The sequence below is a fragment of the Bos indicus genome, chromosome 1, assembly GCF_029378745.1.
Source record: "Bos indicus isolate NIAB-ARS_2022 breed Sahiwal x Tharparkar chromosome 1, NIAB-ARS_B.indTharparkar_mat_pri_1.0, whole genome shotgun sequence".
In the NCBI taxonomy this organism is placed as follows: domain Eukaryota; kingdom Metazoa; phylum Chordata; class Mammalia; order Artiodactyla; family Bovidae; genus Bos; species Bos indicus.
In genome coordinates this window covers 135,178,693-135,202,791 of record NC_091760.1, presented here as the reverse complement: position 1 = coordinate 135,202,791, position 24,099 = coordinate 135,178,693, and the positions used below count along the sequence as shown (strand labels likewise).

The following is a 24,099-nucleotide window of genomic DNA, read 5'->3' as shown; positions in this document are numbered from 1 at the left end:
AAGTTCTCACTTATTCTTCTATGTAGTATGCTTATTGTTGATCGTAGATCCTTTTTTTTAATTTGCTATTGTGATTACTCAACATAATTAAAGCTTCATTGTTAGAAAAAATGAGATTTTTATTTACCATAATTCAGCTAGAGCTAGAGTAAGAAGGCTTTAAAAAGCCAACATTTGTTTTCCGTATTTGAACTCTTCTGATAGTTTTGTTTAAACTAAAACTGCTCTGATTAAGGAAAAACTGTTACTTTTATGTCTTTCTCCCTTAGCAGTACTCGCTGGTCCTCATTTAAAAAAAAAGTTCTTAAAAGAAATTTCTATATACCCATTACCCAGCATTAATAGTTATCATTTTGCCAATCTTAAATATTAGTGGTAAAAAATATTAAAACATATAGTTTTAACCATTTTAAAGAGTACAGTAGAGTATTAACTGTATGTCCATTTTTGTGTAACAAATCTCTAAAACTTTTCAACTTACAAGAGTAAGGCTCTATATTCATTGAACAGCAACTCATTTTGCCAATTTTATTTCATTCTTCTCTACTTTTTTTTGGCTGAAATATTGCAAAGCAAATTATAGATATTATCTTATTTCCCAGCAGGTTAGGACTTAAAAAAATTAAACATACCACTGCTATGTTAACAGACTAAAACACTTCTTAAATAATTTAATATCTAATCTTTTCAAATTTCCCAAGTTGTGTGAAATAATGTTTTGAACTCCACTTAAGGTTGAAACATTGTATTTTGTTGATAAGTGAATCATCATTGAACAATAAGAGTAGAAAACTTTGTAGATTGGATAAATGGATATCAATAGCCAAATGCATGCTAAGTGGCTTTAGTCGTGTCTGACTCATTGCGACTCTATGGACTGTAGCCCACCAGGCTGCTCTGCTCATGGGATTCTCCAGGCAAGAATACTGGAGTGGATTGCCATGTGCTTCTCCAGGGAATCTTCCTGACCTAGGGATTAAACCCGTGTTTCTAATGTCTCCTGTGTTGGCAGGCAGGTTCTTTACCACTAGCGCCACCTGGGAAGCCCTTAACAGCCACTGCTGCTGCTAAGTCGCTTCAGTCGTGTCCGACTCTGTGCGATTCCATAGATGGTAGCTCACCAGGCTCCCCCATCCCTGGGATTCTCCAGGCAAGAACACCGGAGTGGGTTGCAATTTCCTTCTCCAATGCATGAAAGTGAAAAGTGAAAGGGAAGTCTCTCAGTCGTGTACGACTCTTCGCGACCCCATGGGCTACAGCCCACCAGGCTCCTCCGTCCATGGGATTTTCCAGGCAAGAGTACTGGAGTGGGGTGCCATGCCTTCTCTGTTAACAGCCACACTTATACCCCAAATTTAAAAAAAAAATGATAAATTTTTTCTTTTATATTTTTTAACATCTAAAAATGGAGTTCAGGGAATTCCCTGGCAGTCCAATGGCTAGTACTCAGTATTTTCACTGCTGTGGGCCTGGGTTCAACCCTGGTTCGATAACTAAGATCCCACAAGCTGCATGGTGAAAAAAAGAAAAGTGGAGTTCCGACTAACTTTTCACCCTTTGAGTCATATATTTGCTTGAGTTTTTTTGTTTTGGTCAGCTATTAAAATGACATAAAACATGTTCATTTTAGAAAACTGAGAAAATGAGAATTAAATAAAATAACTCATAATTTCATCCTTTAGATATTTACCATAATTAGCATTTGCATGTAAATTTCTTCTGACTTTTTCTGTGCTTGCGTGCAGTGTACATTGCATTCATGTACATTTGATAGGAAAAACTATATATGTGTGTATGGGAATGGAGGAATAGTTGTGAACTTAAAAAATTACTGAAAATAGCAAAAAGTTGATAATTGTTGAAGCTAGGTGATGAATGTTTAAGGGTTCATCATCTTATTTTTTCCATATTTATATACATTTGAAATTTTCCATGAAACATTATGTAAAAGTGCAAATTATTTGCTTACAGTGTGACAGGCAGTATGCTAAGCATTTTACAATATTTTATTTAATTTTCACCAGTTAAAAATTTTCCTCTTTAAATAAGACATGTCAGCAAATATGAGTCATAATCATTGTATAGAAGCTTAGTTTACCATTAAATGCCTTAATTCATATAACCAATATTTTATTGTAGAATTTTTAGGTTTTTATTTTTTTCACTCTTAAGTAGAGCTTGGGTGAACATCCTTATTTAAATATTTAGGTGTTTATGTCCATTTATTTTCTTAGGAAATGGCCCTAGAAATAAGATTACTGCATCAAAGTAGTCATACATTCTTAAAGATTCTAATGCATATTGTCAAAGTACTCTTCAAAGATGTACTGATGCACACTTTCACCAGCGGTGTTTGAGAATGTATGTTTCCTCACACTTTCTCATTATTGAGCACTATTATTTATTTAAATATTTCTTTTAATTTCCCCTACTTTTAGGCTTGTCTTTGCCAATCTGATAGGTGGAAAAAAATGGTATCTGATTATTTAATTTGCATCTTTAATTATGAATGAGGCTGAGCATTTTTTATCTACTTATGACTTTCCATTCTTCTGTAAATTATTTCTGTCCCTTGCTTATTTTTAAAGAATATTTATATTATACTATGAAAGAGCTCTTAATATATACATTGAATAGATTAACTCTTTGCTGTTTTGTTGCAATTGTGTGTGTTTTCCCAGTTTACCTTAATTTTGCCTAGTAATTTTTATGAAAATACAGTTGTTTTACAGACAGTTTTTAGAATGGCTTAAGTCTGTTAATTTTTCTTTAAGGTTTTTATCTTTGCTGTCATACCATAAAGACTTACATAAGCCAAAATTTCTTCTAATGCTTTATAACTTCTTGTTAATAAATTTGATATGAAAATTCTTTTGGTACAAGGAATTTGATAGAGATCTATATTTTTTTCCAAATGGTTATCCACATAATTTGTTGTCTGTTACATTTTGAAAACTTTGCAGAATGATTCTGAAATTCATGTGGAAGGATAAATGAATGGTATCAGGCAACATTTTTTATGAGGGTGATGTTTGTTCTGTCAAATATTAAAATATATTAAATTTTAAAGTACAGTTGTTAAACAGTTGTAAGTACTTTATTAGATGCAAAGACAGAGTGATGGTTGTATAAGCATAGGAAAACATCAGAATAATCACTAAAACATAAGGTCATTTCTGTTTAGAGGGCAAATAATCACTTGCTACTTTCCCTCCTGTCCAAATAATACAGTGAGCGAAAAGGAAACATTCAGGGAAGTCTTAGAGAACATTAAGACCATTTGAAAAAAATTAAAATTTTAAGCCAGCTCAGAATATAGAATATTTAGCTTATACATCGTATGTGAGAAAAGTAAAGCCTGCATTGTATATGTTTTCCTTTTGAAGTATTTAGATGGGCTGTGTGATATTGTTCAGATTTGAATATATATATTTTTTAAATTTTATTTTTAAACTTTACATAATTGTATTAGTTTTGCCAAATATCAAAATGAATCCACCACAGGTATACATGTGTTCCCCATCCTGAACCCTCCTCCCTCCTCCCTCCCCATACCATCCCTCTGGGTTGTCCCAGTGCACTAGCCTCAAGCATCCAGTATCGTGCATCGAACCTGGACTGGCATCTCGTTTCATACATGATATTTTACATGTTTCAATGCCATTCTCCCAAATCTTCCCACCCTCTCCCTCTCCCACAGAGTCCGTAAGACTGTTCTATATATACATCAATGTCTCTTTTGCTGTCTCGTACACAGGATTATTGTTATCATCTTTCTAAATTCCATATATATGCGTTAGTATACTGTATTGGTGTTTTTCCTTCTGGCTTACTTCACTCTGTATAATAGGCTCCAGTTTCATCCACCTCATTAGAACTGATTCAAATGTATTCTTTTTAATGGCTGAGTAATACTCCATTGTGTATATGCACCATAGCTTTCTTATCCATTCATCTGCTGATGGACATCTAGGTTGCTTCCATGTCCTGGCTATTATAAACAGTGCTGCGATGAACATTGGGGTACACGTGTCTCTTTCCCTTCTGGTTTCCTCAGTGTGTATGCCCAGCAGTGGGATTGCTGGATCATAAGGCAGTTCTATTTCCAGTTTTTTAAGGAATCTCTACACTGTTCTCCATAGTGGCTGTACTAGTTTGCATTCCCACCAACAGTGTAAGAGGGTTCCCTTTTCTCCACACCCTCTCCAGCATTTATTATTTGTAGACTTTTGGATTGCAGCCATTCTGACTGGTGTGAAATGGTACCTCATAGTGGTTTTGATTTGCATTTCTCTGATAATGAGTGATGTTGAGCATCTTTTCATGTGTTTGTTAGCCATCTGTGTGTCTTCTTTGGAGAAATGTCTATTTAGTTCTTTGGCCCATTTTTTGATTGGGTCATTTATTTTTCTGGAGTTGAGCTGTAGGAGTTGCTTGTATATTTTTGAGATTAGTTGTTTGTCAGTTGCTTCATTTGCTATTATTTTCTCCCATTCTGAAGGCTGTCTTTTCACCTTGCTAATAGTTTCCTTTGATGTGCAGAAGCTTTTAAGGTTACTTAGGTCCCATTTGTTTATTTTTGCTTTTATTTCCAATATTCTGGGAGGTGGGTCATAGAGGATCCTGCTGTGATGTATGTCAGAGAGTGTTTTGCCTATGTTCTCCTCTAGGAGTTTTATAGTTTCTGGTCTTACGTTTAGATCTTTAACCCATTTTGAGTTTATTTTTGTGTGTGGTGTTAGAAAGTGTTCTAGTTTCATTCTTTTACAAGTGGTTGACCAGATTTCCCAGCACCACTTGTTAAAGAGATTGTCTTTAATCCATTGTATATTCTTGCCTCCTTTGTCAAAGATAAGGTGTCCATATGTGCGTGGATTTATCTCTGGGCTTTCTATTTTGTTCCATTGATCTATATTTCTGTCTTTGTGCCAGTACCATACTGTCTTGATAACTGTGGCTTTGTAGTAGAGGCAGAAGTCAGGTAGGTTGATTCCTCCAGTTCCATTCTTCTTTCTCAGGATCGCTTTGGCTATTCGAGGTTTTTTGTATTTCCATACAAAAAAGAAATAAAAGGAATCCAAATTGGAAAAGAAGAAGTAAAGCTCTCACTATTTGCAGATGACATGATCCTCTACATAGAAAACCCTAAAGACTCCACCAGAAAATTACTAGAACTAATCAATGACTATAGTAAAGTTGCAGGATATAAAATCAACACACAGAAATCCCTTGCATTCCTATACACTAATAATGAGAAAACAGAAAGAGAAATTAAGGAAACAATTCCATTCACCATTGCAACGGAAAGAATAAAATACTTAGGAATATATCTACCTAAAGAAACTAAAGACCTATATATAGAAAACTATAAAACACTGGTGAAAGAAATCAAAGAGGACACTAATAGATGGAGAAATATACCATGTTCATGGATTGGAAGAATCAATATAGTGAAAATGAGTATACTACCCAAAGCAATTTATAGATTCAATGCAATCCCTATCAAGCTACCAACAGTATTCTTCACAGAGCTAGAACAAATAATTTCACAATTTGTATGAATATATATTATATTTTTAAAGGCACCATTTTCCTTATGAAAAAAAGATGATCCTAACACAAATGTTAATCTACTGTCTTGGTAGAATTATCATATACTTAATTGAATTGGCTCAGGTTTACTGTTTAAAAGTTTACGATGACAGAGACACAGTAGTGATAAGGTCTTACTGGGAGCTATACCACTGATGGGCTGTCTTTCAAGATGTTTCTTTAGTGTAAATGCTGCAGAGCTGTTGTCTGCACTGACATATTTGGAGTTTACTCTAATGGAGAGTGTGGTAAAATTTGATGCATACAGTGGCATAACTTCATTTTGGGGTTCTTTGGAAAATTAAAAAAAGAACACTTGTTGCTTTGTATCATATTCTTCTCAGTAATCTCACTATATGGAAAAGTTATTTTCTTGAAGCCCAGGATTATATACCACAAAGCCAAAGGATGATTTGAATTTAGTCCCCAGTCCCCAGCCTTGTCCCTATTCTCACACATTAGCTGCCCACCCTTGGCTTTTATTTTTATCTCCATGACATAAATTACTTTCTTAATTATTTCTTTACTTTTAACCACCTCTGTTGTGATTTGTATTGTTGAAATAATTCCACCCACTCTACTAGAATGGTAAAGAATCTGCCTACAATGCAGGGGACCCATATTTGATCTCTGGGTCGAGAAGATTCCCCTGGAGACGGGAATGGCTACCCATTCCAGTGTTCTTGCCTGGAGAATTCCATGACTAAAAGAGCCTGGTGGGTTGCAAAGAATCAGACATGACTGAGCAAATAATGCACACACATGCTCCACCAGAATAGTTAAAATGCTGTTATTAATAAGAGAAAGCTCTGGTTTTCAAAAAAAATTAGTGACAGTGGCTAGTGGGGGAAAAAAAGGCTTAAAAATAATTGGCTTTAAGATACCTCTAATACTAGATATTTAAGAGAAGTAATCATTTTGTAAATGTTTATATTTATCTTTCTGACTTTTCATATTGGAAGAGGTAGTCCTGAGATATTCTAGTGTAGCTCTGTCCAATAGAAATATAATATGAACCACCTATGTGTAAAATTTTCTGGAAGTCACATTAATAAAGGAACTCCTATAAATGGAAAAGAAAAGCCAATTTCTAGAAACAAGAAAATTATGAAAGAAAAAAAAACTTACTGGTAAAGGCAAACATATAGTAAAGGTAGTAGATCATCCACCTATAAAACTAGTATAAAAGTTAAAAAATAAAAGTAGTAAAATTATATCTAAAATAATTAAGATGGAGAGATCAAGATGGCAGAAATAGAAGGATATGGAGCTCACCTACTCCCATAAATACATCACAAATACATTTACGTGTGAAACAGTTCTCATAGAATACCTACTGAATGGTGACAGAGGATCTCATACAACCACAGTTGCAAGAATGATCACCATGTACTTGAGTAGCGTGGAAAAAATGAGGGGGAAGTATCTGAAGTGCCCCTGGGAGGGAGCTGTGAAAGGGGAAAGATTCCCTCATCCCGGGAACTCCCATTCATCAGCTAGGAGATCAGGCAGGACAGAAAGGGAGCTTCAAAGGCTCAGAGGGAGGGGAGAAGATACTTTGCGGCAGGCAGAACAGAGACCAAAAACACAGATGATCTGGGCCACCTCACTGCACTCCCCAGCCTGTGATACGTATCTGATGGTGCATGCAGGGGCTGGGTGCTAAAACTCAGGCTTCAGAGGTCAAACCATAGGACTGGAGTTGGCTGCATGGAGACACCCTGAAGGAGTTGGGAGTGTGGGCCAGAACTGGGAGTGTATGCAGGACAGAGCTGAGGTCCACATAGAAGCTGCATGGTTAACAAGCATGCAGAGGAGGAAGTGGGGCCTCACTATAGGAGCCTCATTTTTGGCATGCTTGCAGTGGGTATGGCTCTGCCTCCATGAGCTTTGGGAGCATGCAAACACAGAAGGGTTGTCCAACACAGAAGCAGAGCTGAAATCTGAGCAGATCCCCAGGGGCCACATGACTTTGGAAGCAGGGCTGAAATCTGAACTTTATCTGGTGGCTTTGCAACTTCAGCAGATTTACACCTGGAGTGCCTTTGTAAGCTCAGTGGTGGTGGGACATCTGAGCAGATTACTGGTACTCCTATGGTTGAGGTGGGTCTGGAGGTAGTAGCTGTGGGCATTGTGGGCAGGGACATGTGGAGCCAGGGCCAGGATGATACTGTATCTCCCATAGTGGGTACAGGTGTGCAACTAATCATGACTATGGTGGGTCCCAGTGCCTGACATAAGTAGATCTGTGCCAGTGGATCTCTGTTGATGACTTTGTGAGCACAGCACCTGAGGGACACCCAGTTCCTACATTTTCACAGCTGAAAGCAGTGCCAGCAGCAATGTAACAGCAGTGTACTTTGTGAGCATGCACATTGGGTAAAAGCTGACACCGAAGAGTGTACTTTCTGGTGGATAGCTCCTGCAGAAGAGTAATCAGTGACTCCTCTCCCAGTGGAAGCGCACCAGTTACACCTACCCCACATTGTAGCTCATAAACAGATCTAGGGGCATCTGCTCCAACAACTGGGGAGCAGATCCTGCTCCTGACAGAGCTTTGACAGCCACAGAGCAAAGAGGAGGTCCTGCTCAACATGCAGTGCAGGCTCTGGTTACACAACGCCATTCACGCCCTGTATCAAGGGGATAACAGCCAGCAAACTGAGGAAAGACATGGGAGGCTTCTATACTAAAAGCCCTTGCACCAAAAATATTAGACACATGCAGGCCACACACAGATGCTCCTACACAAAAACAGCCACAAGTAGGTAACTGTTTCTCCTAAATTTAGAGTTAGAAATGTAAGTATAAAGAAGCAGAGGAACCACTCCTAATTAAAAGAACAAGAGAAGTCTCCTGAAAGAATAAACAATGAAACAGATCTCTCCAGTCTACCACATCCTGAGTTCAAAAAGGAGGTAATAAAAATACTAAACAGCACAAAACTCCTAGAGGAGAACATAGGCAAAACATGGTGTGACAGAAATTGTAGCAATGTTTTCTTAGGTCAGCCTCCCAAAGTAATAAAATTTTTAAAAAATCAAATGGGACTTAATCAAACTTAGATGCTTTTAAGGAAACTATAAACAAAATGAATTGTGTAGCTGCTATGGAAAGTAGTATGGAGGTTTCTTTAAAAACTAAAAAGAGAGTTACCATATGACTCAGCTTTATCCTATTCCTGGGCATATATCAACAGATAGCTGTAATTCTAAAAGATACATGCCCCCCACCCAAACACACTGATTATAAACAGCACTGATTATAATAGCCAAGACATGGAAGCAACGTAAATGTCCGTTGGCAGATGGATGAATAAAGAAGATGTGACATATATATATATAAAGGAAACTATAAGCAAGGTGAAAAGACAACCTTCAGCATGGGAGAAAATAATAGCAAATGAAACAACTGACAAAGGATTAATTTCCAAAATATACAAGCAGCTTATACAACTCAATAACAGAAAAACAACAAAAGTGGGAAAAAGACCTAAACAGACATTTCTCCAGATAAGACATACAGATGGCTAACAAACACATTAAAAGATGCTCAGCATCGCTCGTTATTAGAGAAATGCAAATCAAAACTACAATGAGATATCACCTCACACTGGTCAGAATGGCCATCATCAAAAAGTCTACAAATAATAAATGCTGGAGAGGGTGTGGAGAAAAGGGAACCCTCTTGCTCTGTTGGTGTGAATGTAAATTGATACAGCCACTATGGAAGACAGTATGGAGATTCCTTAAAAAACTAGAAATAAAACCACCATATGACCCAGCAATCCCACTCCTAGGCACATACCCTGAAGAAACCAAAATTGAAAAAGACAGTGTACCCCAATGTTCATTGCAGCATTATTTACAATAGCTAGAATGTGGAAGCAAACTAGATGTCCATCAACAGATGAATGAATAAAAGTTGTGGTACATATATACAATGGAATATTACTCAGCCATAAAAGGAACACATTTGAATCAGTTCTAATGAGGTGGATGACCCTAGAGCCTATTATACAGAACGAAATAACTCAGAAAGAGAAAGATAAATATCCTATACTAATGCATATATACGGAATCTAGAAAGATGGTACCAAAGATTTTATTTGCAGGGCAACAGCAGAGAAACAGACAACAGATTTTTGGACACGGGGAGAGGGGAAGAGAGGAGGAGGGGGAGGAGAGGGTGAGATGTATGGAGAGAGTAACATGGAAACTTATATTATCATATGTAAAATAGAGAGCCAATGGGAATTTGCTGTATGTCTCAGGGAACCCATACAGGAGTTCTGTATCAACCTAGAGGGTTGAGATGGGGAGGGAGATGGGAGGGAGATTAAAGAGGGAGGGGACATACGTATATCTGTGGTTGAGTCTTGTTGATGTTTGGCAGAAACCAACAAAATTCTATAAAGCAATTATCCTTCAGTTAAAAATATAAATTTAAAAATTAAAAAAAGATGTGGCATACACACACACACACACACACACACAACACACACCAGAATGCCTAAGAGAGACAGAGACAGTGTGCCTGAAGATGAAGAGACAGAGATAATGCCTGAAGAACTATGGATGAAGGTTCATAGCATTGTACAGGACCAAAACCATCCCAAAGAAAAAGAAATGCAGTAAGGCAAAATGGTTCTCTGAGGAGGCCGTTGTGATAGCTGAGAAAAGAAGAGACGCAAAAGGCAAAGGAGAAAGGAAAAGGTAAACCCAACTGAATACAGAGTTCGAAGAATAGCAAGGAGAGAAAAGAAAGCCTTCTTAAGTGAACAATGCAAATAAATAGAGGAAAATAATAGAATGGTAAAGACTAGTGGTCTCTTTAAGAAATTTAGAGACACCAAGGGAACATTTCCTGCAAAGGTGGACACAACAAAGGGCAGAAATGGTGTGGACCTAACAGAAACAGAAGAGATTAAGAAGAGGTGGCAAGAATACACAAGAACTGTACAAAAAGGTCTTAATGACCTGGATAACTATGATGGTGTATCACTCTCTAGAGCCAGACATCCTGGAGTGTGAAGTCAAGTGGGCCTTAGGAAGCATCACTATGAACAAAACTAGTGGAGGTGATGGAATTCTTCTAGCTCAGCTCTTCACAGTCCTTAAAGATGATGCTGTTAAAGTGCTGCACTCAATATGCCAGCAAATTTGGAAAACTCAGCAGTGGCCACAGGACTGAAAGAGGTCGGTTTTCATTCCAATCCGAAAGAAGGACAAGGCCAAAGAATGTTCAGACTACACACACTTGTGCTCATTTCACATGTTAGCAAGATAATGCTCAAAATCCTTCAAGATAGGCTTCAATAGTACACGAGCCGAGAACTTCCAGATGTACAAGCTGGGTTTAGAAAAGGCAATGGAACTAGAGATCCAATTGCCAACATCCGTTGGATTGCAGAGAAAGCAAGGGAATTCCCCCAAACATCTGCTTCTGCTTCATTGACTACACTGAAGTCTTTGGTGGCATGGATAACAACAAACTGTGGAAGATTCTTAAAGAGATGAGCATACTAGACCACCTTACTTGCCTCCTGAGAAACCAGTATGCAGGTCAAGAAGCAACAGAACCTGACATGAAACAATGGGCTGGTTCAAAATTGGGGGAGAAAGTACGTCAAGGCTGTATATTGTCACCTGCTTATTTAACTTACATGCAGAGTACATCATGTGAAGTGCCAGGCTGGATGAATCACAAGCTGGAATCAAGATTGCCAGGAGAAACATAAGCAACCTCAGATATACAGATGACACCATCTAATGGCAGAAAGTGAAGAGGAACTAAAAATCCTTATGACGAAGGTGGAAGAGGAGAGTGAAAAATCTGACTTAAAACTCAGCATTCAAAAAATTAAGATCATGGCATCCAGTCCCATCACTTCAGGGCAAATAGAAGGGGAAAAAGTGAAAGCAGTGACATTTTGTTTTCTTGGGCCCCAAAAATCACTGAAGATGGTGACTGCAGCCATGAAATTAAAAGATGCTCCTTGGAAGAAAAGCTATGACAAACCTAGACAGCGTATAAAGAAGCACACACATCATTTTGCTGACAGAGGTTCAATATTTTGGCCACCTGATGCAAAGAGCTAACTCATTGTAAAAGACGCTGATGCTGGAGAAAATTGAGGGCAACAGGAGAAGGGGGTGACAGAGGATGAGATGGTTGGATGGCATCACTGACTCAACGGACATGGGTTTGAAGAAACTCGGGGATATAGTAATGGACAGAGAAACTTGGCATGCTGCAGTTCATGGGGTTGCAAAGAGCAGGACATGACTTAGCGACTGAACAACAACAATATATGAGAAACCCATGGCTAGAATAATATTCCACTGTGAAAGGCTGAAAGCTTTTCTACTAAGATTAGGAAACACCCAAGGATGCCCATCCTCACCAGTTTTATTCACCATAGTATTAGGAATCCTAACCATTGCAATCAGGCAAGAAAAAGATAAAAGGCACCCAGACTGCAGAGGAAGAAGTAAAACTGTTTGCAGGTGATATGTTACTACATACAGAAAACCCTAAAGCCTCCACAATAATAAAAACAGAAATGGCTGCTAATGAATTCAGTAAAGTTGATGTCTAAAAAAATCAATATACAGAAATTTGTTGCTTTTTTGTACACTAATCATGTACTATCAGAGAAATTAAGATTTCAGGCCCATTTACAACTGCATCAAAAAGTTTAAAAGTTTAAAATACCAAAAAAATGTGAAACACCTGTACTTTGAAAACTAAGACTTTGAGAGAAATTGCAGATGGAGATGACACAAATAAATTGAAAGATATACCATGCTCATGGATTAGAAGAATTAATACTGATAAAATGTCCATACTGCCTAAAGCAGTTTATACATTCAGTGAAGTCCCTATCAAAATTCCAATGATATTTTGCACAGAACTGGAACAGATAAGTCTAAAGTTTGTATAGAATCACACACACACAAAACCAAACCCCAAAGAGCTAAAGCGATCTTAAGAAAGAAGAAGAAAGTTGTAATTATCATATTCCCTGATTTCAAACTATTGTACAAATCTATAGTAATCAAAAGTATAAGGTGCTGGCATAAAAACAGACACAGATCAATGGACCAAATAGCCCAGAAATAAATTTACATTTATATTGTCATTAATTTATAGGGTCATTAACTTATAACCATATAAATTGGGAAAGGAGTACATCAGGGCTGTATCTTGTCACCCTGTTTATTTAACTTAGATGCAAAGTACATCATGCGAAATGATGGGCTTGATGAAGCACAAGCTAGAATCAAGATTGCCAGGAGGAATATTAATAACCTCAGATATGCAGATGACCCCACCCTTATGTCAGAAAGTGAAGAGGAACTAAAGAGCCTCTTAATGAAAGTGAAAGAGGAGAGTGAAAAAGTTGCCTTAAAACTCAACATTCAGAAATCTAAGATCATGGCATCTGGTCCCATCACTTCATGGGAAATAGATGGGGAAACAATGGAAACACTGACAGACTTCATTTTCTCGGGCTCTAAAATCACTGCAGATGGTAACTGCAGCAATGAAATTAAAAGATGCTTGCTCCTTGGAAGAAAAGCTATGACCAACCTAGACAGCATATTAAAAAGCAGAGACATTACTTTGCTGACAAAGGTCAGTTTAGTCAGAGCTATGGTTTTTCCAGTAGTTATGTATGGATGATAAAGCTGAGCACCGAAGAATTGATGCTTTTGAACTGTGGTGTTGGAGAAGACTCTTTGAGAGTCCCTTGAGCTGCAAGGAGATCCAACCAGTCCATCCTAAAGGAAATCAGTCCTGAATATTCATTGGAAGGACTGATGCTGAAGCTGAAGCTCCAATACTTTGGCCACCTGACGCAAAGAACTGACTCATTAAAAAGACCCTGATGCTAGGAGAGATTGACGGCAGGAAGAGAAGGGGACGATAGAGGATAAGATGGTTGGATGCATCACTAACTCAATGGACATGAGTTTGAGCAAGCTCCGAGAGTTGGTGATAGACAGGGAAGCCTGGTGTACTGCAGTCCATGGGGTTGCAAAGAGTTGGACATGAGTGAGTGGCTGAACTGAACTGAACTAATTTATGACAAGGAAGCCAAGAATATACAATGGGGGAGAAGACAGTCTCTTCAAAAAATGGTGCTGGGAAAAAAGAATGAAACGACAGGTTTTTATACCTTGTATAAAAATAAACTGAAAATAGATGACACGTAAATGTGAAAGCTGAAAGCATAAAACTCCTAGAAGAAAACATAGATAATATGTTCTTTGGCGTTGTTCTTAGCAATATATACATATATATTTAGATCTGTGTCTTCAGGCAAGGAAAACAAAAGCAAAAATAAACAAGTGGAACTATATCAAACTAAAAAGCCTTGCACAGGAACTGATGGCAGAGGCACTATCAACAAAATGAAAAGGTATACTGCTGAATCAGTTACGTTCAGTTGCTCAGTCGTGTCCAACTCTGCGACCCCATGGACTGCAGCACACCAGGCTTCCCTGTCCATCACCAGCTTCTGGAGCTTGCTCAGACTCATGTCCATTGAGTTGGTGATGCCATCCAACCATCTCATCTTCTGTCGTCCATTTCTCCTCCTGCCTTCAATCTTTCCCAGTGTCAGAAGAAGAGTCAGTTCTTTGCATCAGGTGGCCGAAGTATTGGAGTTTCAGCTTCACCATCAGTCCTTCCAGTGAATATTCATGATTGATTTCCTTTATTATTAACTGGTTTGATTTCCTTGCAGTCCAAGGGACTCTCGAGTCTTCTCCAACACCACAGTTCAAAAACATCATTTCTTTGGCGCTCAGCTTTCTTTATGGTCCAGCTCTCACATCCATACATGACTACTGGAAAAACCATAGCTTTGACTAGACGAACCTTTGTCAGCAAAATAATGTGTCTGCTTTTTAATATGCTGTCTACGTTTGTCATAGCTTTTCTTCCAAGGAGTAAGCATCTTTTAATTTCATGGCTGCAGTCATCATCTGCAATGATTTTGTTGTCCAAGAAAATTGAATTGGAGGACATATTTGCAAATGATTTATTTTGTAAGGAGTTTAATATCTAAAATATACAAAGAACTTAAAGAGGTCAAGGTCAAAAAACAATCTGATTTTTAAAAATTGGCAGAGGACTTGAAGAGACATTTTTCCAAAGGAGACATACAGACTTGAGAAAAGATATTCAGCATCACTAATCATCAGGAAAATGCAATTCAAAACCACAGTGAGATACTGTCTCACCCCTGTCAGAATGGCTATTACCCAAAGGTAACAAGTAAGTGTTGAAGATGATGAAGAGAGGGGAGCCCTCCTGCACTGTTGTGTGTATGTACTCGGTCATGTCCAGCTCCTGCAACCCCATGGACTGTAGCCCACCAGGCTCCTCTGTCCGTGGAATTTTCCAGGCAACAATACTGGAGTGGGTTGCCATTTCCTACTCTGGGAGATTTTCCTGACCCAGGAATTGAACCCAAGTCTTTTGCGTCTCCTGCATTGGCCAGACGGATTCTTTATCTTTGTACCATCTGGGAAGCCCCCATGCAATGTTGGTGGGAATATAAATTGGAAGCACAGCATAGAGATTGCTTAAAAATTAAAAAAAGAACTATCATATGATCTAACAAATTACAATTCTGTCCATTTTTCCAAAAAAAAAAGACTAATTCAAAAGGATATGTGTACCCCTATGTTCTTTGCATCATTATTCACAGTAACAAAGATACGAGGCAACCCAAGTGCCCATTGATAGATGAATGGATAAAGAAAATGTGGTATATGAATCATAAAAAAGAATGAAATTTTACCATTTGCAGCAATCTGGATGTCCCTATAGGATATTATGCTAAGTGAAATAAGACAGAGAAAAACAAATTCCATATGACTTCACTTACATGTGGAATCTAAGGGATGAAACAAAACAGAAACAGACTCATAGATCCAGAGAACAAACTGGCAGTTGTCACGGAGGAGAGGATGAGGGGAGTTGGGCAAAATAGGTGAAGGAAATTAGTTTAAATTTCCAGTTATAAAATAATTAAGTCATGGGATGTGATGTGCAGCATAGGAAATATAGTTTATAATATTGTAATAGCTTTGTACAGTGACAGATGGCTATTAGACTTATCATGGTGATCAGTAATAATGTATATGTGTCAAATCACTATGTTTTACACCTGAAACTAACATACTGTATGTCATCTGTACTTCAGTGTAAAAAAAAGGGGGAAAAAGGCTGTATTTTTGATGCTATAGAACTAAGATATTGGTTAGTTTTTATGTATCAAATCTAGACTCGCTGGTTAAACTATAGCTTAGTTAAACTATTAATTTCAACACCAGTTTACTTTAAGATCACGGATTTGAACTGAATGTTAAATAGCTATTACAGTGTTAGACAATGCTAATGTTTTGCAATCACGTATTGTCTTTCATCCTGAGCATCCAGTTGAGCAGTGGTTTTCTAGCTGTGTTCTGCCAAGCCCCAGGGCTACTGTGCAATTTAAAATAGGGTTGGGAGGTTCAGTAAGCTGGGCTCTTTCTCTTACCACCATCATCCAGTATCTTTAGTGTTTTATTCTGTGCAGAATTCTGTGTAAGGTTTCCCCTTGTTGAGGTGGGTAGTTTATGTGGTATTTTAAAAGTTTGGAGGCAGTTGCATCCTGGCATCTAAACCTGCTTGATGTTCTTTTTTCACACTATTGTAGGAATCTGGTAAAAAGTTTTTGATTCTTTATGCTGGAATCTTGGTCTGTAATTTATATAAACACTGTTTTTCTGCCTCTTTGCCTTTCTCCTCCCACCCTCTCTCTGGCTTATGGGCATCATTGAGCATCTACTTTATGTGACCATAGTAGGATTTTGGCCCTGTACTGTATACAATAAAAATCTTTACACAGCAGATAGATTTCCCAGAGACTTAAATTTCTAAAATAAAATTGTGTGCTTTACCTTTTAAAAATACTTAGAATACGGGAAGTTTTACTTACACAAATACTTTATGTCTGTCTTCAGTGTGAAGTTGAAGTACCTTTCAGGATGCTGGAATTAAACTTGTGAAAAACTAGAAAGTTGGGAGCTAAAAACCAGTGTAAAAAAAAAAAAAAACAGTATAGCTGGGATACAAAGCCTAAAAAATCATCCAAATGTACAGGAATTGTGTACTACAGGTCCATGAGACAGTTGCTAAAGTGGCTTGTCTTCTCATTCTCTTGACATTGTCTTTTACAGAGCAAAAGTTTTAAATTTTAATGAATTTCAGCTTATCAGTTATTTCTTTCAGGGATCATGTCTTTGGTGTTGTATTTACAAAGATACCACTATACCCAAAGTTAGCTACGTTTTCTCCTATATTATCTTTCAAGAGTTTTGTAAGTTTTGCATTTTACATTTAGGTCTATGATCCATTTTAATTAATTTTTGTGGAGAGCATAAAACCTTTGTCAGACATGTCATTTTTTTTTCTTGCATATGGATATCCAGTTATTCCAGCACCATTTGTTGAAAAGACTATCTTTGCTCCATCTTATTACCTTTGCTCTTTTATCGAAGATCAGTTGACTATATTTATAAGGGTCAATTTCTGGGCTCTGTATTCTGTTCGCTTAATCTATTTGTCTGTTCTCTTGCTGATACTACACTGTTGATGACTATAGCTTTATAGTAAATCTTGAAGTTAGGTAACATCAGTCAGCCAACTTTGTTCTTCTCTTTTGATATTGTATTAGCTATTCTGACTCTTTGCCTCTCCCTGTAAACTTTAGAATCAGTTTTGTTGATATTCACAAAATGCTGATAACTTGCTGATATTTTGATTGGGATTGTATTGAATTCATAGATAATATTGGGAAGAACTGACACTTTGACTGTATTGATTCTTCCTTTCCATGAACATGGAATATCTGTCGTTTATTCTTTGACATCGTTCATCAGAGATCTGTAGTTCTTCTCTTATAGATCTTGTACATATTTTATTAGATTTGTACTTAAGTAATTTCTTTAGGTGTTAATATAAATAGTGATGTGTTTTTTTGTTTTTTAATTTTTATTTTATTCATTTGGCTGCAATGGATCTTAGTTGCAGCATCATATCCACTTCTGTAGTTGTGGTGCATGGGCTTAGTTGCTCCAAGGCATGTGGGATCTTGGCTGCCTGATCAGGGATTGAACCCGTGTCCTCTGCATTACAGGGCAGATTCTTAACCACTGGACTACTGGGAAAGTCCTATGTTTTGTTTTTAATTTAAATTCCACATGTTTACTTTTGGCATATAGGAAAATGGTTGACTTTTATATATTAACCTTATATCTTGCAACCTTCCTATAGTTGCTTATTAACTCAAGGGAATTTTTTTTTTTTTTTGGTTGATTCTTTCAGATTTTCTACATAGATGATCACATCATCTGTGGATAAAGGTAGTTTTATGACTTCTTTCCTGATCTGTATACCTTTTATTTCCTTTTCTTACTGCATTAACTAGGACATCCACTATGATGTTGAAAAGGAGTGATGTAAGGATAGATTGTTGCCTTATATCTGATCTTTGTGGGAAAGTGTCAAGTTTCCCAACATTAAGTATAATGTTAGCTGTATGGTTTCTGTAGAAAGTCTTTGTCAAGTTGAGAAAGTTCCTCTCTATTCCTAGTTTTTATCATGGAGTTTTTTTTTTTTTTCTTTCTATCATGAATATATTATATATACACATATATATGTATGTATATGTATTTTTAAAATTGGAGAACAATTGCTTTACAATGTTGTGGTGGTCTCTGTAGTACATCAGTGTGAATCAGTCATAATTATATATATATCAACTCTCTCTTGAGCCTCCCTACCTGCCACATTCCACCCCTCTGAGTTGTCTTAGAATGCCAGACTGGGCTCCCTGTATTATACAGCAACTTTCCACTGACTGTCTGTTTTACACGTGATGGTCTATGTATGTCAGTGGTATTTGCTCAGTTCATCTCACTCTCACCTTCCCCCGCTGTGTCAAGTCTGTTCTCTACTAGGTTCATCACTACCACTTTTCTAGATTCCATATATATGTGTTAATATATCAGTACTTGTTTTTTTCTTTCTGACTTACTTCACTCTATATAAGAGGCTCTAGGTTCATCTACCTCACTACAACTGACTCAGATTTATTCCTTTTTATGACTGAGTATATTCCATTGTACCACAACTTCTTTATCCATTCATTTGTTGATGGACATCTAGGTTCCTTCCATGTCTTAGCTATTGTAAATAGTGCTGTGATGAACATTGGGGTACATGAGTCATTTTGAATTGTGGCTTTCTCAGGGTGTATGCCCAGTAGTAGGATTGCTGGGTCATATGGTAGTTTGGGGGCTTCCCTAGTGGGTAAGTGATAAAGAATATGCCTGCAATTCAGGAGACCACTTTCTACACAAGGGATGTGGGTTCAATCCCTGGATTGGGAATATTGCCTGTAGAAGAAAATGGCAACCCACTCTAATATTCTTGTCTGGAAAATCCCATGGACAAAGGAGCTTGGAGGGCTACAGTCCACGGGGTCACAAGAGCCAGACATGACTTGGTGACTAAACCACCACCACATGGTGGTTTTATCCCTAGTTTGTTGTGAATCTCCATACTGTAGTGGCAGTACCAGTTCACGTTCCCACCAGCAGTGCAGCAGGGTTCTAGTTTCTCTACATGCTCTCTAGCATTTATTGTTTGTAGTTCTTTTTCTGATGACCATTCTGATTGGTATGAGGTGATACCTCATTGTAGTTTTGATTTGTATTTCTCTAATAATGAGTGATGTGAACATCTTTTCATGTGTTTATTGGCCATCTGTATGTCTTCTTTTGAGAAATGTCTGCTTAAATTTTTGTTCAGTTTTTGACTGGAGTGGTGAATGAATTATATATTACTTAATGATCTATTGCTGTATGTTTTTATGGAGGTAAAATTCAGTTTCATTTTCATTCTTCCTTGTTCATTGATTATTCTTTTACTTTTACCAATTGGTAATTTGTGTATTTTTAGGCTCAGCTTGCCAATCGGAAACAAAAATTAGAGTCTGTGGAACTGTCCAGCCAGTCGGAAATTCAGCACCTGAGCAGTAAGCTGGAGCGGGCCAATGATACTATCTGTGCCAATGAGTTGGAAATAGAGCGCCTCACCATGAGAGTCAATGACTTGGTTGGAACCAATATGACTATTATGCAAGAGCAGCGGCAGAAAGAAGAAAAATTGAAGGAATCTGAAAAAATGCTAGAGGTATATTTTTAAATTTTTATATACTATAACTGAGGAAATGTGTGTGTGTCTGTTTTAAGAGAAACTAACCTACAACCAGGTTCCAAAATCTGCAGTTTCTTACCTACCCTATAGCCAGTGGATCAGATATTGACATTGGGCCTATTAATACTGTATCTGTTATATAATTTACAGTTTGACTCCTGGCTTCCTTTTCTCATGAAATAGAAAAACTGTAATAACATCTGACTTTTTTTCTGAGTATTTTTACAGGTTCTGCAAGAAGAAAAGAGAGGATTGAAGGCAGCTCTTCAGACTCAAGAAAATTTTATCCATGATGCAAGAATACAAAAGGAGAAGCTGCAAGCAAAATTAAAGGCAGTTGATACTCAACACACAGTAGAGACCATAAGGTATAATCTTAAATGTTATTAGTCTTAGCCACAGGGTGGTTTGGCATTTGCATGGTTTTTAATATTACATATTCATAATTTTGTGCTTGATCATATTATAGGTTTTCTTAGTTTTAATTTCGGAGTTAAATTTTTAGGGTATTAGATAATAATGTGTGGTTATTTTTTTCTACCTTCAGTGTGGGTCCCCTAAACAAGAAACTCTGACGTTTAGAAAGTTAGAAGCCCTTTTGTCAATCTGCATGGGTTTCCCAGGTGGTGCAGTGGTAAAGAATCCACCGACCAGTGCAAGAGACGTGGGTTCAGTCCCCTGGGTTGGGAGATCCTCGGGAGGAGGAAATGACAACCCACGCCATTATTCTTGCCAGGATGATCCAATGGACAGAGGAGCCTCACAGGCTACAGTCCATGGGGCTACAAAGAGTCAGACATGACTTAGCGACTATTCTTTCTCTGTCTCCTGTTAATTTGTACCCTTGCTAAAACTCCAAACGTGAAAGGAATTATAGTCTTTTGTCTCCTGGGAGGCCTACCTTCTTTGGTAAAATAGATCATGATTAGTAGCTGGTAAGGACATGTACTTATCTTCTGTGAGAACTCCAAAATTACAACTTGCTGCTGAACAACCATCAACAGAAGTATGTTGGCTCCCACCAAAAAGATAGCCCACGTCCAAGGGCAAAGGAGGAGCCCTGGCAAGATGGTAGGAGGGGCACAATCACATTTAGAATCAACCCCATACTGGCCAGAGATGCTCAGAGGGCTCAAACAAACCTTGTGCCACTGGGACCCAGGGATCCCACAGAGACTGAGCCAGAACTGTGTTTGAGTATCTCCTGCAGAGGTATGGGTCAGCAGTGGCTTGCCGCAGAGGCAGGGGCTCTGGGTGCAGTAGAGCTGGGTATGGCATAAGCCCTCCTGGGGGAGGTCACCATTAACCCCACCACAGGGCAGCCAGAACTTAGAGAAACAGACTCTTGGAGGGCACAAACAAAACCTTGTGTGCACCAGGACCCAGGAGAAAGGAGCAGTGACCCCACAAGAGACTGAGCCAGACTTGCCTGTGAGTGTCCAGGAGTCTCTGGCAGAGGCGTGGGTCGGTGGTGGCTGCTGCAGGGTCAGAGGCACTGATTGCGGCAGTGTGTGCATGGAACCTTTTGAAGGAGGTCTCTATTGTCTTCATTACCTCCACCATAGTTTGCCCTCAGGTCAAACTCCTCCAACAGGGAGGAAACACGACCCCCCCTCCCTATCAACAGAAAATTGGATTAAAGATTTACTGAACATGACCCCATCCATCAGACCAAGACCCAGTTTCCCCCTTGGTCAGTCTCTCTCATCAGGGAGCTTCCTTATCCTTATCCATCAGAGGGCAGACAGACTGAAAACCACAATCACAGAAAACTAACCAAACTGATCACATGGACCACAGCCTTGACTGTGAGCCATGCCATGTAGGGCCACCCAAGATGGATGGGTCATGATGGAGAGTTCTAACAGAACGTGTTCCACTGGAGAAGGGAATGGCAAACCACTTCAGTATTCTTGCCTTGAGAACCCCATGAAAAGGCAAAAAGATAGGACACTGAAAGATGAACTCCCTTTTTTGGTAAACCAGGAAACAGACTAAAGAATTCTGAAGAGTTTCATTACTAAAAAGAATTGGGAAAATATGAACTGCCTCTGTGTTGTTTTTGTTTGCAAAGATACAGGCCTTTAACAATCCTTCTATATCTTCCCATAGATCACTGGAGGAACCTCTGGCAGAAAGGAGGTATGCCTCTCAAGGGCAGGGGGACTTGCAGAACGTGCTCTGCCAACTGGATTTTACCCACACTAGTGAAGAGCTTCTGCAGGCAGAGGTGACGCGTCTGGAAGGCAGGTAGATAATTACATGCATTTCAGCAATGTTCAAATTGTTAGAAACTATTTCAATCATTGTATTGATAAAGTAAGCTAATATAACAAATGAAAACATGTTTTTTCCTCCAGCTTTCACAAATTGGCCTAACTTCTGATTTCACTGAGATTAAAGGAGAACTTTGATCTCAAGTAAAGTAGAACTTCCTAATCTTTTTACCACCTTTTACCACCACAGTCAGCCTGCACCTGTCTGTGCCCTTAATCTGTGAAGAGTGGATGAATCAATGGATGACATGTCTGTGCTTCTAAGATTCCACTTCTGTATAGTTTCTACAGTTTTTTCTTTTCTTTTTTACATTGTCAATTCTTAATCTCTGCTAAATCATTTCCCCTGGTATAAAATTTGTTTTAATATTCCTCATCTTGGGAAAAAGATGAAAACCCTCCTTTAATTCTACATCCCTGTCAAGTTACTTCCATACTTCTCTGCTCTTCTTCAAAACCCAATTCTTCAAGAGGTGTCTATATTGACTCTCTGTATGTTTTCACATTTCTCCCATGCAGAAGGCCTTCAGTTAGACTGGCTTTCCCCTCTACCAGCCACCTCACTGGGGAGGTCTCACTGGACATGTGCTCCTTCCTTCTGTTCTGAAATGCTGTTGATACGTCCTTGTGTGTTGATTGAATTCTTACTTATGCTGTACTATGCCCAGCTCACTTGTATTACAATACAGTGAACTTTTTTTTTTTGTCATACTGCAGAACTTTTTGATCGGGAGCAGTTTGATATTTTATTTTAAATGTAAATCACAGTCATTTGTACTCTAATATTTTCTGCATGTAGAAGATAAAAATACATAAACTGTTAGCCTGCAGGGAAACAAACAACCAAAAAATTTCCATTTTGCCTTTTTAAATAACAAATTTTTGTCCCTTCTCTAACTAATATATCTTTTATTACTGTTTTTGGAAACCACTAAATATTTTCTTTGCATAGTAAATATACATGCATCCACAGAGTTTTTGCTTTATTTCTCACCTTGAAATACTTAAGATATTCTTAATTCTCATTACTGAAGTATATTTGCACACTGTAGATTGAATAAAATAAAGTTTAGTATTGTTATTGACGGGCTTCCCTGGTGGCTCAGACAGTAAAGAATCCGCCTGCAATGCAGCAGACCTGGGTTCAGTCCCTGGGTTGGGAAGATCCCCTGGAGGAGGGCTTGGCAACCCACTCAAGTATTCTCGCCTGGAGAATCCTCATAGACAGAGGAGCCTGGTGGGCTACAGTCCATGGGTTGCAAAGAGTTGGACACAACCAAGCACAGCACAGCACATTCTTCTTGACATGGCTTCCCTGGTGGCTCAGCAGGTAAAGAATCCATTTGTACCAGTGAAGGAGACACAGGTTAAATCCTTGAGTTGGGAAGATCCCCTGGAGAAGGTATGGCAACCCACTCCAGAATTCTTGCCTGGGAAATCCCATGGACAGAGGAGCCTGGTGGGGATCCATGGGATCACAAAAGAGGTGGACATGACTTAGCAGCTAAACAACAATGACAAATTGTTATTGATATTAGAGCTGATATTTATAATTTTTATCATAGATTTCCCATTGATTAACTTTTTAGTGGTCTTTTACATGTTTTGCTATGCTTTCAGCAGACTCTGAAGACTTGTGTCTTGCTTCCGACACACTGCCAACCTGGAACACCTTATTCTCTTTAGGCCTCGATTTTCCCATCTTTAGATAGGACAAGTTTATTTCTGGTTTTTCTTCTCTCTCTACCTCAGTGTTCTATTTGACATATTGTAGTCATGTCGCTAAGAGTTGGACATGACTGAGCTGCTTCACTTTCCCTTTTCACTTTCATGCATTGGAGAAGGAAATGGCAGCCCACTCCAGTGTTCTTGCCTGGAGAATCCCAGGGACAGCAGAGCCTGGTGGGCTGCCGTCAATGGGGTCGCACAGAGTCGGACACGACTGAAG

General features: G+C 38.4%; 1 protein-coding gene across 12 annotated transcripts in view; it reads left to right on the top strand.

The window, feature by feature from the left end:
* Positions 1–24,099, top strand: part of CEP63 (centrosomal protein 63) — a 73,585-nt gene that overhangs the window by 36,502 nt on the left and 12,984 nt on the right. For 11 of the 12 annotated variants that reach the window (XM_070794511.1, XM_070794507.1, XM_070794519.1 and 8 more), the window contains 3 exons: positions 19,618–19,851; positions 20,104–20,243; positions 21,988–22,125. In XM_070794511.1, coding sequence (XP_070650612.1) covers positions 19,618–19,851; positions 20,104–20,243; positions 21,988–22,125 — 512 coding nt within the window. The remainder of the gene's footprint in view (positions 1–19,617; positions 19,852–20,103; positions 20,244–21,987; positions 22,126–24,099) is intronic. The other variant, XM_070794545.1, reaches the window with a different exon arrangement.